The sequence below is a fragment of the Ambystoma mexicanum genome, chromosome 3q, assembly GCF_040938575.1.
Source record: "Ambystoma mexicanum isolate Mex_15411 chromosome 3q, UKY_AmexF1_1, whole genome shotgun sequence".
NCBI lineage: Eukaryota > Metazoa > Chordata > Amphibia > Caudata > Ambystomatidae > Ambystoma > Ambystoma mexicanum.
This window is the reverse complement of record NC_090926.1, coordinates 228419941-228438588: the sequence shown is the minus strand read 5'-3', so window position 1 is coordinate 228438588 and position 18648 is coordinate 228419941. Positions and strand designations below refer to the sequence as shown.

At 41.8% G+C, this 18648-nt stretch overlaps 1 protein-coding gene across 4 annotated transcripts in view; it reads left to right on the top strand.

Moving 5' to 3' along the window:
* B4GALNT1 (beta-1,4-N-acetyl-galactosaminyltransferase 1) overlaps positions 1 to 18648 on the top strand; it is a 654742-nt gene that overhangs the window by 564290 nt on the left and 71804 nt on the right. For all 4 annotated transcript variants that reach the window (XM_069653609.1, XM_069653610.1, XM_069653612.1 and 1 more), the window contains one exon: positions 5947 to 6087. In XM_069653609.1, coding sequence (XP_069509710.1) covers positions 5947 to 6087 — 141 coding nt within the window. The remainder of the gene's footprint in view (positions 1 to 5946; positions 6088 to 18648) is intronic.

The window sequence follows — 18648 nt, the reverse complement described above, 5'->3', positions numbered from 1 at the left end:
CAGTAAGAAATGGCCTGACTGACTGCACCAAAATGCCAGTCTAGCCATGTAAAAACACTTATCATACTTGCCTTATCAAAGATGCCCAGTAAAAACTGATGCTGGCCATCACTCCTCCCCCAAATCAGTGCATGTCCTCACACTAACACACAAGCGCACACCACCACACACATCCACGGAACATTCACTCACTCATTCACACAGCATTCACTTGCAAACCTATGCATCATACACTCGTTCATTCGTTCACACACGCATGCATGCATACATACATAATACATTCTCCTTACCTTCAGCCACAATCCAGGCTCTTCTCCCCTCGATGCGCTGGCATCCTGAAAAACAAGGAAGCCCTCTGGCTCCATTGCCACATGACCAGTTAGCAAAGAGCCCTTTCTGGTGTCTGCATATTCACACAGGAGCCCGACTCTCCCTAGTTGTCATCCGAGACCATTTGAATGTGTGGGGAGGGTTGGAGCTTCCTCGCTCACATTCAAAAGTGCAGTTCCCCAGCCTGTATCCCCAATGAGTCTTGCAAGACTGGGGAAAACAAAAGCCCATGGCCTTGCATGGTCCATTGGACACGCACCCTTTGGAACAGAAACTGTCAAGGGAAACAACGTTTCCCTTGACAGTTTAAGACAGCACAGGAGTGCTCCCAGAGCTGCAGAAAAAATCTGGGGGAACCCTGTGTTTACACTGGACTGGCCTAGCTCCTCCATGATGGGTTTGGGTACTGGCAGGTCAGCACCCCCAAGCCCACGAGCCACCACTGACTTCTGGGAGACAGTACCTATTTAAATGCTGGGTGCACACCTGACACTTGACTGGTAGCGAAAGCCAGGCTGCACAGCATTTGCTCTCACCGACCGGCCCACTAACAACTTGGAGGCCCAATTTGAGAATCAGCAGACTTGTTTAATGACCTTACCAGTGACATGATGCAATATGCACTGAAACACTAGTGTATGAACGCGATACAAATAAAATATCATATCATATCACTGTGCGTGACATAAAGTAATTGACTCCTATATAGTCACAGCTCTTGTGTTGTACATTAAAATAATGTGCATTGCAAACAATTGTCTTATTCCTGCCCCATCCTCTGCCCCTTTGCCTCTGTTATAACGATACATGCAATCGTGACCATTTGAACTGGGCCTCCCTAATTGTTTAAACCTGGCCCCGATATACCTCACAGAGGGTCCAAAGACTGAAGGGAGTGGCCGAATGCCCCACCAGTGCAGGATCGAGGGTGTAGATTCCATCCCTCTCCATCTCTTGCACGTCAATTCTATAGCTCATGTCTACTAGTGGTATGTCCTTGTAGCATGGCGGGATGTGCAGGTGTGCATTGTTGAACAGTTCTGGACTTCAGGCTGACTGCAGTCTTTCAGTAGTCTACAACTTTCTGACTACCTTTCAAATCGGAGATCTTTGCAAACTATTGTCAGTGATCATGAAATACATGTATCTTGTGTATATGGCTATTAAGAAGATAGTCGTTCTTTATTACTATTTTTTAATTTAGACATTACATTTTGTGGGATCTACCTTTGGTCCTGTTAAGTCGAGAAGTTCTATTTGATGCTACTGTTGCCTCTTGCCAAACATGTAACCAGCCCTTTTGATGGACCTTGATAAAGATCCCAGTGAAGAGTTGTGTTAGGTTCTCCTTTTATTTGATTTTGATGCGCCATACCTTTGAATACTTTGACACATACTCTAATTGTCGCAGTCACATGAAAGGCACCACGTGGCTGATGGATATATAGATTGTTCTGTCCTCTCGTCACAAAACTGACTGAAAGTTATGATTTCAGTTCTATCATCCTATAATAAAAGGCCAGATGCATGTTTGTCTGATGCAGTCATGCGCAGTAGAGACTGCCCGCTTTGCCTGTTGTCACCGCTAGAGGGAGCTGTTGCCTTAGGAAACATATAGTGGTCCAACTGTGTGAAAAGATTATTTTTTTTCCATTATCATGAATTAGAACCAATAACAATCAAATACACCACATAATGCATTAACAGTCTGGAAATTCCTTCCTTACACACTTTGGCCCGTGTACACTAGTAAAAGATATTTGACTATGAAGAAGCACACCTGATTGTGAAACTCACATTGGTTGTCAAAACTGCAAAATTAATCGAGGTCCACCTCAAAATGTTTTTCTATACTGGATCTCGCTGATACTGGTATGGATGTGTGCTTTGGTCCACACAAATATAACAAAATACTCTAACACTGCATAAGAATGGACAGGTCATAGATAGATTGCAAATTGGTATACATTTCACACCATAACTAATACACTTTACCTAGCATAGCAGAATCACAAAGCTTAGCGTAGGAACACATCTTGTCAAAGTGCTGCTTTGATTTTACACATATTGTTAGCTCGGGTGGAAGAAAGGGGCCTCGTACTAGAGTCACTTGACTGCCAGGACTCCACCCCCACACCCGCACTTCACTCACACCATCCCCTCACTGGTTGCAGGCTCCAGAGTCAATGTTTCCGTTTCCACCCCTGATACTAGATACCGGGGTTGTATACAAATTGTTAATTTTACAACTGTTCGAATTACAATTGACCTTTTCACAATTGACCGTATTGTGAAGGTAAATTTAACATATATGTGGAGTGAAATCCCCCAGAACCCCCCACCCAACGCCAAACCCCAAAACCCATAAATATATATATATATATTTATGGGTTTTATATATATATATTCGAAGAAAAATAAGTTATCGCACTTCTTCCAAAGTGAGACGGCACTCGCCAAGTTACAGCCGTATGCCAATTCGTAGAATTCCTTCAAGTTAGCCCATCACACAACAACGTATGTATTTCTTATATCCAGTTTTATTTAGGCATCGGTAAAAACAGATTCGCCACGGTACAACGCGTTTCGCAACGCTCCCGTTGCTTGATCACGTACAAAAAAACAGACATACATCCAGCCATTAAATACAGGTACACAAGCAAAAAACTCTATGGTTCTACTGAGTTTCTTTGTCCGTTTTCACTTTCTACCATAATTAAATTCTATGTTTTCCATTGTTAAAAGCATTCGGCCATTTTGTAATGACTTTTGTATTCACTACACCATTAGTTTAAAACATCATTAGTGTGCATTTTGTGATAATGTAGTCGTTTGTGTATTCCATATATTTTCAGGAATGAATATATTGGAGAAACTACTTTACTAATTTTTAAAAAAAATATGTAAAGTGCATAGTGCATGGAAAAAATATGTAGTACTTTCCCGGGGAAAAAATCCTTATTATAATTTTCCTTTTTCAATTTACAAAAATATTTGCTCACAAACAACTCTTATGCACTCCCATGATTGGATAAAAGGGTGGAGAATAAGGTTAAACCAATAAGAACCTTAATGTTGTCAATGTGTATAGAAGCTAAAGTGCATAGTGCATTATTTCTTAAAATATATAGATGCCACATTATTAATGCTTCTTTCACACATTAATGGCCAAAGCTTGAAAAGGGGAAATATTTAAGGTAGTAGATTTCATCATATTTACATCTAGGACTTTACATGGACACTCTATACTTTTGGCGGATAAGAAATCACATATAAACTAATAAAACAAGTAAAACGACTTTCATAGGATTTTTTCAATTATTCCCTTCTTTCTTGGAACCCAGCATCCAAGTCATTCCAATTTTTCCAACAATTAGCAAAATATTTCCCAAATTTATAAAATGTACAGTATTTAAACACTCTATGTGCCGAGGAAAGTATACAACTCATCTAATTTATGTCCCTTAAGCTTTCTGGTTGCTAGATCTAATATAAACCTGGTTTCCATCTGACGGAGTTCTAATTCTCGATTGCCCCCTCGTGGATTCTCTTTCACTTGGTGTATTCCAAAAAACTTGAAGCAATCCAGTTTACTTTGATGGGCATCTCTAAAGTGGACTGCCATTGGATAGGAGGCATCAATATTCTTTATGGCTTGCATATGTTGCAGAATTCTTAATTTCAATTTGCCTATGGTACTTCCCACGTACCAAAGGTCACATGAACAAGACAGTACATATACAACAAACTCTGTGTTGCATGTGATCATTGATTTTACTTCTACAATGTTGCCCAATACAGGATGCACAAAATTGTTCTTGTTTAAAGCATGTTGGCACGCTTTACACTTGGTGCATTTATGGAAACCTGTATTCATGCTCCCTATCCATGAAGAGATAACAAGCTTTTCTATTTTGGGGGGCAAAAAACTACTCACAAGAAGATCTTTGATGGAGGTTGATTTTCTGAAGGTTATATTTGCTCGTTCCGCAAGGTATGGTTGTAGAGTCTCATCGGATTTTAAAACATGCCAATGTTTGCGCAGTATATTTCTTATTGTCTTGGCTTTAGTACTGTATGTGAGAATAAGCCTTATCTCATCTGTTTTTGTCACTTCTTCAGACGTTCGATTAGTTAGTAATAGGGCAGTTCGATCTAGATCGCGTGCTTTGGAGTAAGCTCTATCAATAATTGCTTTCGGATATCTCTGATTAGCAAAATTGTTGGCCGTGATTTTGCACTCTCTATCAAAGCACTCAAGTTCACTACAATTACGCCGAATTCTAACAAATTCTCCATACGGTATGCTCCATTTTAATGCAGTTGGATGGTTGCTGCTAGCAAATAGAGGCATGTCAGAACTAGTGGGTTTCCGATGAAGCTCTGTACTGATTTCTTTCTGGTTTGTTTTAACCAATACATCAAGGAAAATTAGTGACTCACGGCTGTGTGTCTCTGTGAATTTCAAATTTAGGTTGTTTGTATTCAGAATTTCTACAAAGTCGAGCCACTCCTTTTCCTTGACATTCCAGAGAATAAATAGATCATCTATGAACCTTAGCCAAAGAACTACTTGATTGGTGTACTGGCTATTAGCCTCTGTCCATACAGTAAACTTCTCCCACCAACCCATTGTTAAATTTGCGTATGACGGAGCGAAGCTCATGCCCATCGCGGTGCCTCTCAACTGGTTATAACAGACATTATCGAATAGAAAAATGTTGTTACATAGACATAGATCAATCATTTCCATAATCATTTCGCCGTGTGTATGGTAGTTTAAAGATCTACTGTCTAAAAAATGTTTGCATGCTCTCTTCCCATCCTGGTGTTCAATGGAGGTATAAAGAGATACCACATCTAGTGTTGCAAACATGAAGTCTTTTTCCCAAGCTACTCCTTCAATCCTACTCAAAAAATCTTTTGTGTCCCGTAAATAGGATGGTAAAGTGAAGACTAAAGGTAGCAGCGTTTGGTCCACATATTTCGACATGTTTTCAAGGGAGGCTCCATTCAGGGTAACAATGGGTCTACCTGGGGGACGAGATGGATGTTTATGGACCTTCGGTAAAAAGTAAATTGTCGGTATGGTGGGGAACTTATTGTACAGGTATTTTTAATCGTCATCATTCAGGATGTCAAGATCTGTCCATTTTTTCAAGAAGTCTTCCACTTTCTTCTTTAATATATATATATATATATATATATATATATATATATATATATATATATATATATATATATATATACGGTCAATTGTGAAAAATTGTGACCCTTTAAATTCGGTCAATTGTTCATTCGAACAATTGTAAATGAACAATTTGGGTAATACCAGATACCGGAACACAGACAGGCTTACTCACTGCTGCCTTGGTAGGGCTTGCTTATCCTACCTACAGATTGGGGTGCCCACTTTAGAATGCTACAATTCCAAGTCGATGGACGTAGTCTTCAGCTTGTGTGTTGTGCTTGGTGCATAGCTAATGCTGTAATGCACATGATGTAACCAGGAGCCAGTGATGTTCATGATGGGTGGGTCTCTATTTGTCATGGGTGGGTCTCTATTTGTCAAAGCCCTCCGCCCTAAACATTAAATGTTCTCTCTTTTACTTTTAGGGTTGGTTTGCTGGGCGTAATCTTGCGATTTCTCAAGTCACCACCAAATACGTCCTGTGGGTGGACGATGACTTCATCTTCTGCCCTCGTACCAAGGTGGAGAAACTCGTGCACATTCTTGAGAAGACTTCCCTAGACCTGGTGAGTCGGTACAAGTGGCTAGAAATGTCAAAGTGTGGGGCTGCCACATGCTCTCCCAGAGGTGTGGCCATTCCTTAAGCGCATGTGGAGGGGGTGGGATGTTATGTTATGTTATCGGTACTTGTATAGCGCACCGTCACCAATGGAATTGGTCCCCAGGCGCTCTGGCGGATCTGCAAACAGGAAGGATGGGTAGGGTTACTCGGGAAGAGGGGAGGAGAGTGGGAGAGGTGGTGTGCTGTTGGCAGCTTCAGCTCGGTATACACCGAGTGCTGGGCTTTGGTGCTAGTATCGGATCGGACGAAGGCCTCGAGTGCTGTAGGTGAAGTTTATGTGTTGTTGATGTGGTGTGGTAAAGTGCGTGCAGATTGCTGGGAGAGAAATGGTTGTGTGGTATTGTGTGGGTTTAAGTATGCAGAAGATTGAGGGTTGGGTTAGTGGGGTTTGTATCCTGATTCAGGTACTTATGGTTCCGTTACAGTTGTATACCTGTGGGTTGGGATGTTGCTCGTTCCTCGTGGGCCGACTCGCTTTGGTGATGTTGCGCTGATCCAACTGTATCCTATTGAGTATAGTTTGGATTGGTAGGTGCATCTGAACCTAATCTTCCGGTGTGGAACTGGGTGGGTAATAACTATTCTCAGGTTATCTAGTGCGACCCGGGTCGGTTAAGGCTTTGAATGGTTCTGGGTCAGAGTCGTGTTGATGTGTTGTCCTGGTGGATCCGTCTTGGTGAGCCTGTGTATTCAGACGTTTGCATCCTTCTGTCCTGACTGGTTCTTTGGTTTCCATGGGGTGAACATCCTTGGGACTATTGTTTAGTTGTAGTTTTGTGTGGTGGGGCATTGTTCTTCCTGCTTTGTATTGGTGGACAGTTTGTAGTGATGGAACATTCTGTTCTCACCCATTGCATTGGGGCCTGTGGTGCAGTGCTTCCTTGCCCCCTCTGTATTTTTTCCATAGGGCTGTTGGGGAAGGTAATAGTTAAGGTCATGGTCCTCTTGATGATTCGTTCTATTCTTTCTGTCTTAGTTTGCTATGTTAACTGTCTTTGGTCGTATTGCGGCTGTCTCCCGTTCGGTCCTTTAGTATGTTGTGGGATGTTTACCTTGGCTTTTCCCATTGATTGATCGGTGAGCATCGCGGTCGCTCTACGTTCATTGAGGTTTTTTTTTTGTTTTGTTATGTCGGTGCCTCTGTGGCCAGTCTTTCTAGTTATGACGTGAAGAGCCAGGTTTTGAGTAATTTCCTGAATAATAGGTGGTTTCTTGTGTTACGTATGTACTTTGGAAGGTCGTTCCAGGTTTTAGGGGGTTGGTGAGAGAAGGATCCTCCAAGTTTTCTTTTTTTGTAGGGCTTTGGTTCCAGGCGGATGTCCATGCTTGATCTGAGCGTTCTTGTTGGTTGATGTAGGCGCAGTTTGTCTCTTAGGAACTCAGCGCCTTCGTTTTGTACTGCTCTGTGCGTAATGCACATTGTTTTGAATTTTATTCGTTGTTTTATTGGTAGCCAATGTAGTATTTTCAGTGCTGGTGCGGTGTGTTCTCTTCGGGGTAGTTTCAGAAGTAGTCTGGCTGCCGCGTTTTGAATGCGTTGTAGTTTTTTTAGGAGTCGTTCAGGCATGCCTAGGTATAGGCTATTGGCGTAGTCTACCTTGGACATGACGAGTGCGATGATGGTGGTTGTTTTGTTGGCGAACGATAGGAACGGTAAGATTATCTTTGCCGCTTGCAGGAGGAAGAAGCATTTCTTGTCGAGAGCGTTTACTTGTGGCTCTAGCATGACATTATAGTCCATCAGAAGCCCCAGGTTTCTACAATCGGCGAGGGTGCTGGGGTTGTCCCGAGTTTCCTTGGCCAAGGGATGAATTGGTTTTCTCCTCCATTTTTTGGGACGATCATTATTTCAGTTTTGCCTGGGTTGATTTTGAGGGAGTTGGAGTTCATCCAGAAGAATACATTGCAGAGGCAGTTTTCTAGCATTGAGTTTATTTCCGTGTCTTGTATTTTGAAGATTATTTGTGTATCGTCAGCGTAGTTTTAGCAGGTGAGTCCATGGCTTTTGATGATTCTGATAAGTAGATACAGGTAGATGTTGAATAGTAGCGGGGATAAGGATGATCCTTGTTGTACTCCACAGGTGGAATCGCTCGGGCTTGATTTGAAGGGTTTCAGCCATACGGTTTCCGCTCCATTTGTTAGGAAAGATTTGTTCCATAGTAGGGCGGTGTCTGTTATTCAAAGTCCTTCTAATCTTGTTATGAGGGTTTTATGGTTGACTGTGTCAAATGCTGCCAATAGGTCTAGTAGTATCAAGGCAGTGCTGTTGTCCGAGTCTGCGTTGAATTTTAGATCGTCCCATATTGAGAGTAGAGCTGATTCCGTTCCTCTCAGTGGTCTGAAGCCAACTTGTGCCTGGTCTAGTAGGCCGTGCTCTTCTATAAACTCTTGGGTTGCTTTGTATATGTAAGTTTCGAGCAGCTTGGCTGTATACGGTATGTTGGAGATGGGTCTGTAGTTGGAAAGTCCCTCTACATTTCCCGCTGTATCTTTGAGTAGTGGCCTGATGTATGCAGTTTTGAAGGCTTGTGGCACTTTCCCAGTTACGATGGAATGGTTGAGGACGTTCCTGTGATATTCCATGGGCGTTCCTTTTTTAAGAATCAATTTGTATATGTCTGGTGGGCAGGGGTCTTCGGGGGACCCTGAGTAATTGCTTTCATTCACCATTTTGACAAATGTCTCCACTGATATTTCTGGAAATCTTCGTAGTTTGTTTGGGTGCTCCTCCCGGTGTAGGTTGGGGTTGTGGTCAGATCAGACGGTATGCTTTGTATGGTTTGTTGGATGTTGGTGATTTTTTTTTTGAAGTGGTCTGCAAGGTTGTTGCAGAGTTTCGCAAACTAAGTTGGTGTGTTGTTACATCCCCGAGGGTTTTTGATTTCGTTTATGATTTTGAAGAGCTCTTTTTGGGTGTTTGTTGCTTCGAAGATTCGGTTGTCGTAGTGTTTTCTCTTAGCTTTTTGTATTTCCTTTTTGTATGCCCGGTTGTGTTGTAGGAATTTCAGTTTATTCGCTGCGTCGTTTTATTTTCTCCAATCAGGTTCTAGTCTTCGATTTTTTTCTTTTCATGGTGCTAAGTAGTGGGGAGAACTATTTTGCCATTTACCGTTTATTAGAAGTTGTGAAGGGTTTTTCTTTGGCGATGTTGTCCATAGTAGTTATAATACAGCAATGCAGCAGGGTTACCTTTTTGTCCAGGTCATCATCTTCCATGAGTGTTGGGTCTGGTTTGTTTTGCTCCAGGAGTTCGTTCAGGTTGGAGTTTTTGATGCTAACACGCGTAGCTTCTTTTGATGCAGTGCTTGCTACCGTAGATTGTGTGTTTTTTTTTGCGCTGTCAACCATGTCAATGTTAACCAGCTCCATGGTACTTATGGAGTCGTGACCAGAAGGATGGCAGGCGTAGTCATGCGAGGATTCCAACCGGCTTCTTCATTAAAACAGCACATATGATCTACACACTTAAGTCACCTGAAGCTTAAACAACGGGCTGTATTACAGATTGGCATTCCCACAATTGAAGCGACTGTGACATTTTAGCGATTGTTTTTAATGTGTTTAAGTAGCAGTTTTAACTCTGTTTAGCCACATGTTCTGACTGAACCATAAGTAAAACTATTAGCATCATTTGGATCCCCAGACCATTGGGCACATATAGCAACTTGCACAAAACCATACCCTTTATTGGGACCAAAGCACACAGCATTATAGATACTACTAGCCCATGATTCTCAGTCGTGCGGCTTGCGCCTATGCCAAATGCACCATAGCCATGTGCCACTAAACAGGCTTTCTAAGCTCTAAGAGCATATGCAAAGCGTGTCTGTGCAGGTTTCATACTGTTAAGGATTTTAATGTGGCGTCACACACCAGACCAGGACTCTTGATACTGGCCTAGTCTGCAGCGCACAATTAAAACACTTTTACTTTATTTTCTAAGAATTCAGATTGAGATGGCACCCAATCCGTCTCACACTCCCTTTTACATATACCCCGGGCCACAATGGACCATGAACCAGGCCGGTGAGTGGTAATACAATATTTATTTATTTTTAAATTTCCATCAAAATCACACACATTTAATATTGGGCAGCAATCACCAGTGGGGTGATATTTACACTGTAAAATGATAGAATACACTTAGTTTGACCTTCTAATATAACATACACAAAGCACAAATGAATGAGAGCAATATTACTTTTCAGATAGATAGCACCCCAGTTAAGGTTTCCCCCTGCAATACTCCCTCAAACTCCTGTTAACTGAAACAAACAGAATTAAAATCCAACCTTCCCCCACGAAATGGTAGACCAATTTAAAAGCCTTTGCAATTGAACAAAATAGCACTCAGAATTAGTAAATATGTGTTTCTCATGTGCGGTTGAATAAATTGGCTAAATATGAGTTATAGCAGTATCAGGGATGTAAGAACATTAGCAAACTACAATCAATGTCCTAACAACTGGCATACATCTCAGAAAATAGACTTGGGAAGTAAAACACAGTGCAGTCAAATCACCCATGGAAAAGTTGCATTTTCTTACTTTTACGGGTTTAAATGTCAAAACGGGTTGGAAAACGGGTGGAATAGAGAAAAAATCAGAATGCGGTTTTTATGCTAAGGGACATACACACAACAGGGATAATAAGAAAGTGAAAGGGTAACTCTAAATTAATGACAGGATGAGATTCTCAATGGGAAAGAGAATTCGGTTTTAAAAATGAAAGCAGTGGACAGAGAAAATCGGTTTTGGAAAGAAAAGGACAAGTTCACTTAAACTAGATTTTAGTGGCCAGAAAAGAGAAACGCCACCTGTGAATAAGAAGGTTAAGCTGCAGTTGTAACCCCTTCACGCAGTGTGCCTCTTTTAGGGAGAATTAATGTATTTAATCAAAATAGTACTAAGGATTTACACACAGACAGAAATGAGTGGAAGAATGGCTCTGACACTTGGAGATCAATGACAGGATGCACAGAGGATTCTGACCGTTTTAAGGATTTCTGCTAAGGCAGTTATGGGATTTCTATGGGATGGAACTTAATACCACGTAACAGAGCAAGGGATGCAGTTTGTGCTTGTTGGGGATGGGAAATACTCACAACAAGCACTTGAATGGGGTATTTTGGACAGCAGTCCGAGTTTCTGGACAGTGAGGCAAATTCTGATCACTAGTCACAGCAGCGTGCTCTCCTAGAAGAAAACAGCTGGGCAAAGGTCTGGTCACTGCACAGCGGCACTTCAGCTGTATAGAGCAGATAGCAGGGCAAGCAGGCAGCATTGGATAATCCCAATGAGGATTCAGCCACTTTTCCCCTATCTCCCTGAGTTATTGGGATTAGTAGGGTTTTTCAGGATCAATGGTCCTGCCTGGATAGGGTCAGCTATGCTCTGGCCTGGCAGTGGAATCTGGAATCTTGTAGAGTGAATATGGAATATCTGGATACGCAGGAGCTGGAAAATTCAGAAGAGAGTGTCCTTTGTCTTTGGGAGCCTCCACCTTTTATAAGGCGGGTGACATCACAGGATTTACTATGGGGGCAGACCTTTGGTTTGACATGCCTCTAACAACTGGATTAGTCAGGGGGGCCTGTCACCGCCTTCCTGTCAGCCGGTTGGACTTCAGGGACATGACATCAGTTTTATGGTGTGTGCTTGCAATGCCCATGGCCCTCCCACAGTTATTTTAGCAAAAATCAGTTATGACATAAATTGCATATTGTTACAGTTGTGGTACTTTTGAAAATCACATAGGCAGATTCAAGATTTTACACTGAACCTGTCATTACAATTCCCACATATGTACGATGTTGTTTGGTCGTTCTAATAATCCTTCACATGTTTTGGTGGGAAATATTTCAATTACAATTCTACAATTGTATATATGTGTACCTATTATCACAGAGCATGTTTGCATTACATTTCAAAGTAATACCATGTAAACTTTTCCCATGGTTTACATTTTCTTGCCGTTTGCATCCCATACATGCTAGGGAAAGCCACAATATCTTGTTTTAATGCTACAAAAATGACATTTAAACTGTTAAACTTTTGCATTCCTGTGTTTTCCGGTTGCAGAAATAAGAGTCTTAAAGTTTATTAATTCAGAACAGTCTTTTGCCCCAAATGGTCAGCATTGTCCTCCAAATAAGGGCATACTTCCCCATGTTGCTCTGGAGTTGCCTTTGAAGCTCCCCAGTTTGAGTGGAGGGGAGGTTCTGCTAAAAAGTCACACCTATGTGTCCCAGAAATCCATTTTACCAGGCTGGAGCACTGCCACAGAGTCTGACGAGATCAGTAAGATAGCTCAGCAGGTTGAGCACTCACTTCTGCGATCTATGTGTGATCTGCAGGTTGCAGGTTTGAATCCCGGCAAGGCCAACTCAGCCTTTCATCCTTCCGAGGTCGATAAATGAGTACCAACTTCGGTTGGGATGATAAATGTATGTAAATCTGTTCTGTGTAAAGCACTTTGGCTTAAAGCGCTATATAAATAACACATAATTATCATTATCTTGCACCCTCGTCAGACTCTGTGGCAGTGCTCCAGCCTGGTACATTGAATTTCTAGAAAATCTAGAAGAGTTTAGCTGTGATATTTTGTTGGAACAAGTCAAGCATTTTTCCGTACGGCTTGGATTGGAGTTAATTGTTATTTCACAGATCTTGCATGACACAGCCTGTCACTCAGTGAGAAATGCCCCCTTTTTGCTGGAGCACAGCCTGAATATGGAGGGACCTAGCTGGGTCTCACTGGATCAGAACTGTGTACTGTTGAACAGATGAAAAAGAGCATCAGGGCGCAGTCATTTTTAAAATGCAAAATATTTCCCTTTTCAATGGGAAATCTGGAGATAGCAGCATAGCCGTGCTGCTTTTCAATTATTTTCTTTGGTGCCCATAAGGAAAACACTGGCAGCCTTTCTCGGGGTGTTCCATGTTCCACCTCGCCCCATATGTGCTTGGCAAAGACAGCACAGCCATTATTTTGGTAACTGCAAAACGCGGTTTTGTTGCAATGCAACGGTGCCCAACAGAGCCAGCCCAGCCATTCTGCTGGTACTGCTGAAAAATGCAGTTTGGTCATGCAGAGGGGTTCTGCTGGGCGGATAAATGTACCCAACAAGACGTTTGGCTGGGGGCTCTGCTGGATGACTGCTAGATTTGCACTGAGATGAATGAAGACGCATTGTTCAACTCTTGAAAAGTGAAATTAACAATACTTACTAGTTAGTCTTTCCAGCACCCTGTAGCATCGACCACACTTGATTTAATTCAAAACACAGGCCTGTAATTCAGTATTATTCAACCAAATTTGGAAATTGCAAATTTCCAGTCAGATCACTCACAAAGAGCACCACTTAAAATTCTGTGGAATAACATGGCAAACTCCCTTTCCCGTCCCCATCCCCTCAAACTCAAGCACATTGTTCTCTTTCAATTAGAACATCCCCACTGTTCACAAACATATACCATATCTAACAGCGAACCATTCGAGTTCCACAATGTGCCTCGCCACTGGAGCTAGCCTGCTCAATGCCGGATATGCAGTGGGCCGAGGCCACGCCACTGATCAATGGTTTCAAAGCTGATGTATTATTCATAGCTTGAACCTGGCTCAGTGAGGTTACAGGTCGGGCTCAACTTCTCTAACTCCCACCTGGGCAACCCTTTGCTGAACACCGATCATACAGCCAGATCAGGCAGCGATCTGTCCATAGTATTTAAACATTTGCTAAAAGAAATATGTTTCAACAGTCCGCCAAAGTCTCTTGGAGATCTGCCTACAAACATATTTCTAAATCCTTCTCCCTTCTTTACAGTCCTCAAAAAGGAAATAAAGCACATTGCAGATAATATTTCTTTGAGTTGCACCGTTAGTTTACTACTACTACTTCTACAGCTCAACACAATTGAGTCCTTTGCGACTTCAGTTTATGGGTGCATATTTTTGCCTCTCTGATTATGCACTTGTGTGAGCAAGCAAGAGAATTTGTCCTGTGATACCTAAATCCCACCCCTTTGCCACTTAAAGTGCCTTTCACTAGACTGGACTCTAGGTAAAGCTAGCATTATACACAATATAGCTATGCTGACCACTGTAAATCCTTGTAGCCAATTCAAATTCAATCCTCTCTCTGTTAAGGAAGACAAAAACTTAATAGCTAGCCTTAAACCATCCAGATCTAAGGGAAACATTTGCCCTGGAAATATTATTAAAGAGGAACCAAGAGATTTCGCCATTTTCATCACCACCTTTATAAACACATCATTCAAAACCAGTTTAGTACCAACTAATCTAAAAGATGCTTGGGTACTCCCCCTTTTGAAAAAACCTGACTTGGATCAAAGCGTCCCCACAAACTATCAGCATATTACTACAGTACCATTCCTGCTGAAAATACTAGACAGGGCTGCCTACTTACAGATACAGGCCCACCTAGAAAGTAACAATCTTCTAGGCCTGCGGCAATCAGGGTTTAGACCTAGACATGGGACAGAAACTGCCTTAATAGACCTGAAGACACAAATGGACGACCAAAAATACAAAGGAAACCTATCCCTCTTACTATTGTTAGACCTATCTGCCGCATTCCACTTGGTCAATCATGAAGTCTTGGGCAAACATTTATCTTCCGGAGCTCATTTCTCTGACAAAGCCACTGCTTGGATCCAATCATTCTTGGACCATAAAACGATGAGGGTCTTTGCACCTAACGCATCAGCTGACCCAACTGCAGTGACCTGTGGAGTACCATAGGGATCCTGTGCTTCACCAACACTGAATAACATTTTTACCAAGCCTCTATTTGACGACCTTGACCATTTGGCTGTCACCTACACTAACTATGCAGATGACCCCAAATTCTCATCCCCATCACAATGTACCTTGTCATCCAGGCATGGATGGCCACACATGGCGTCTGCCTCAATGATGACAAGATGGAATTACTTCTTATTGGCCCCCAAACTAAACTAAATAACCTTGACATCAAGTTCAAAGCATTCAATATACACGGCATCACCATATCAGTGTCCAAAGAAGTCAAAACACTGGGCTTTTACCTTGACTCAGCCTTGACCATGAACAGACAAGTGAATGCGACAGCCTCCGCCACATCATACACCTGTAAATTACTAAATGCCTGCAGACCGTTCCTGTCTACAGTAAGTTTCCCTACTTTGGTCAGAGCACTTATTCTCTCACAATTGGACTACTGCAATGCATTATATCTAGGAACAAATAAGAGAAATAAAAAAAAGACAAACTTTGCAAAATAATGCACTTAGATCGGCCCTTAATATTCCAAGATCCCATCACAGCTCAGACACCAGACGGAACTACAACTGGCTATCTGTCAAGAACAGAATCTTGTTCAAAACACTAGGCATCACACACAAATGCCTATCCAATTCTGCACCTAAATACCTGACATGTAAATTTACTAAAAACCAATCAGACCTACCATCTGGATCGACTCAACAACATTGCCTTAGAGACCCGTCAGAAATCAGGGGGTAGCAGCGTCCCCGTCCTAGCCTCAAAATTGTGCAACTCCCCACCTACAGACCTAAGAGCAGAACCCTCATTCACGTGATTTAGAAAAAAAGTAAAAAACTTGCTTCTCACCCAGGAGATTCCATAACCCTGGTCTAGCCTTGCGTACTCGATAAAACCACTGCCAACTGTGAACTGTCTATTGCATGCTTGCTCATATGTTGTATATATCGTAATTGAAAATGGAAGCTGCCTTTTGCCACTTAATACTGTCATGTGTGTTCATAATCTAGGTATATATATATATGACTTTGCTTGCACTCTTGCATATATTTTGCTTACATTGTATCTTTGTTCTGTAACTGTAACTATGTAACCACCGAATGCGCCTAAATACCTGAGGGTTTGGTGCGCTATATAAATAAATTAACTAAACTAAACTACACATTAGGTGGGCTGGTCTGTTTTGATTTCAATTTCGAAACTTGATAGTTCTTCCCACCTAATACACTTAATTGACGCTGGAATTTCACAAAGCTCAGTTGTTTAAACCAGCTCTTCAATGGGCTTTTCAAAGAATAACATCTGATACTGCTGCACCAAATTGAATAAATGTATGCTACATGGCAGCCTCCCATATCCATCTCAAAGCGTGGTACTCATTCTCTTACTACAGGCTAATTGTGACATGGCAACCGCTCTGTAATCAATTATTACACTTCAGTTGTGATGTCACAAGGCCTGCTGCTTGCGCCAGCACAGAGAAGAACTCCAGCTGTCACTGCTGCACTTATAGCCGTGACAAACATTTCAAATTTCGTGCTTGTGAAATAGTTTTCTGTGACACTTTTTAGACAGTAATTGACAAGGAACTGTGCATGGTAGATTGTTTAATTTGTGCACTACTGGAGTATAACACATGTGAGCAGGAATCAGCACCTTTTTACTTATTTGATACACAAAATGAAAACGTGCTTTCGATTCATTTTATTCAACTGCTCAAACTATTTTTCTGGAACACATTACAAGGTGCTGGTTCGCTTTCTGAAATCCAAACACATTCTACATTGATTATATGGAACAGCCAATGGAAGATCTCTTGCATTGTATTAAGCCAGAGGCTCATTATATGAAAGGGGGTGACAGTTTGTGGCCATGTATTGTAAAGAATAAAATACCCCCTAATGTACGTAAAAAGGATATTTGCAAGTTATCTCGGAGTTCCATGTCTTCTGTTTGGTCACGGAACTCATCTGTGACTTGCAAAATACTTATAATATACGGTGCAGGTCTTATCCCATATATCATGAGTACAGTTACCCCTCTAAAAAACCCTTATTCAGACATGCACGACCGGCCCATTAATGAGTCTAAATGCTGGTGTGCACCATGCACACCAGAATTTAGACTCATTCAAATGCAGAAAAGAAAGCCCCCCAACTATGTATAAAGCCAAGACTGTGCACTCCAAAATGTGTCTAACTTCAACCAGACAACAATACACATGAGCAACTATTATCTCCTAAACATAATTTTCCATTTTGCAGCAGCTGGAAAATAAGAATGAACTTTCTCCTTCCACATGTATTACGCTAGAGTGACCTTATACAAAGCAGGAAAGGTTTCACTCCGAAATAGCTAATATTAGAGAGAACATCGCAAAAGAGATGGAAACATGTATGGGAAAATCTGAGAACACTAGTGCCAGGTCCTTCAGTGAGAGCTCTCATATAATCAGCTTCAAGAAGAAGGACATTTCTGAAGAGGAGTAAAGATCAGTTACTCAAGAAATGCACATTAGTTGCTGTCCCGGCAAGCCAGGCCCCACATCAAGACGCAAGTTAAGATGAGCTACACCTGCCATAACAAAGCTTGTTAACCACTTATTTTATATAGGGTAATATCCCAGACCCACTTAAAAACGTGGCGATAACACTTCTGCTGAAAAATCTAAACATTGAATTACGACATTCCATCAAATTATCACCAGTCAGTTAGCGCCCCATTCTTGGCCAATTATCTGGCACAAATAGCCACGCTCCGATTACAACCATTGGTCAAATCCCAGGACTGTCTTGGAGACAAACTATCAGGAATCCACCTGCATAGAGATACTTACCATAATGGATGAGAAGGCCAATCTTTCCTGGCAGAAGGATAATCATCAAGAGACTTTACTCGTGATGTTTGATATGTCAGAAGCATGCAACACCCTGGACCACTGGATTATCTTGGTGGCCATGTTATCCAACAAAGCACTGCTTTGGTGTACATTGCTTCTTATGAATCAGAACACCTGAGTCCCCCTCAACGGTCTCGCTACAGATAACACACCAAGGACCTGTGGCGCTCCCCAGGGCTCTTCCCTTTCACCATTACTCTTTAACATTTATTTTTAACTCCTTATTGACTTACCCCACTGTCTTGGCTGCTATACAGCACACACTCAACTTCACATCAAACAAAAAAATAATTAACTTCTGACCAATGCCAAACTGACCACTGTGTTAGCCGCCATCAAACATTGGATGGACTCTAATTGACTGAGTCTGAGCAGCGACAAAACTCGCCTAAGTGTTTTAAGCAGCCAATGCTCGGATGAGAGGGAACTATCATCTACTTTTCCCTATCAAATTCTTCCTGGATACCAATCCTGAATACAATAAAACATATTCAACACATCATCTCCTGGAAATGACATTATCAGCTCAACCACATACTGCGTTCATCTATTTAATAAGATTCGACCTATTCTCGCAGAACACTGTGTAGGTCACACAGCCAAAGCCCTCACTGGTTCCTAGATTGACTACTTCAATGTCCTTTATAAGGATTTTTGAAAAAAAACGAATTGTCACTCCAGGTGCATCAAGACCACATGGCTTGAACAGTACCACCTTTCATGCACACAACTCCAGTACAGAGAAAACTGCACTGGCTGCCAGTACAGGCCCGCATTATATGTAACTCATTAATCTCTCTTCCAGAAGGTCCCCAACTA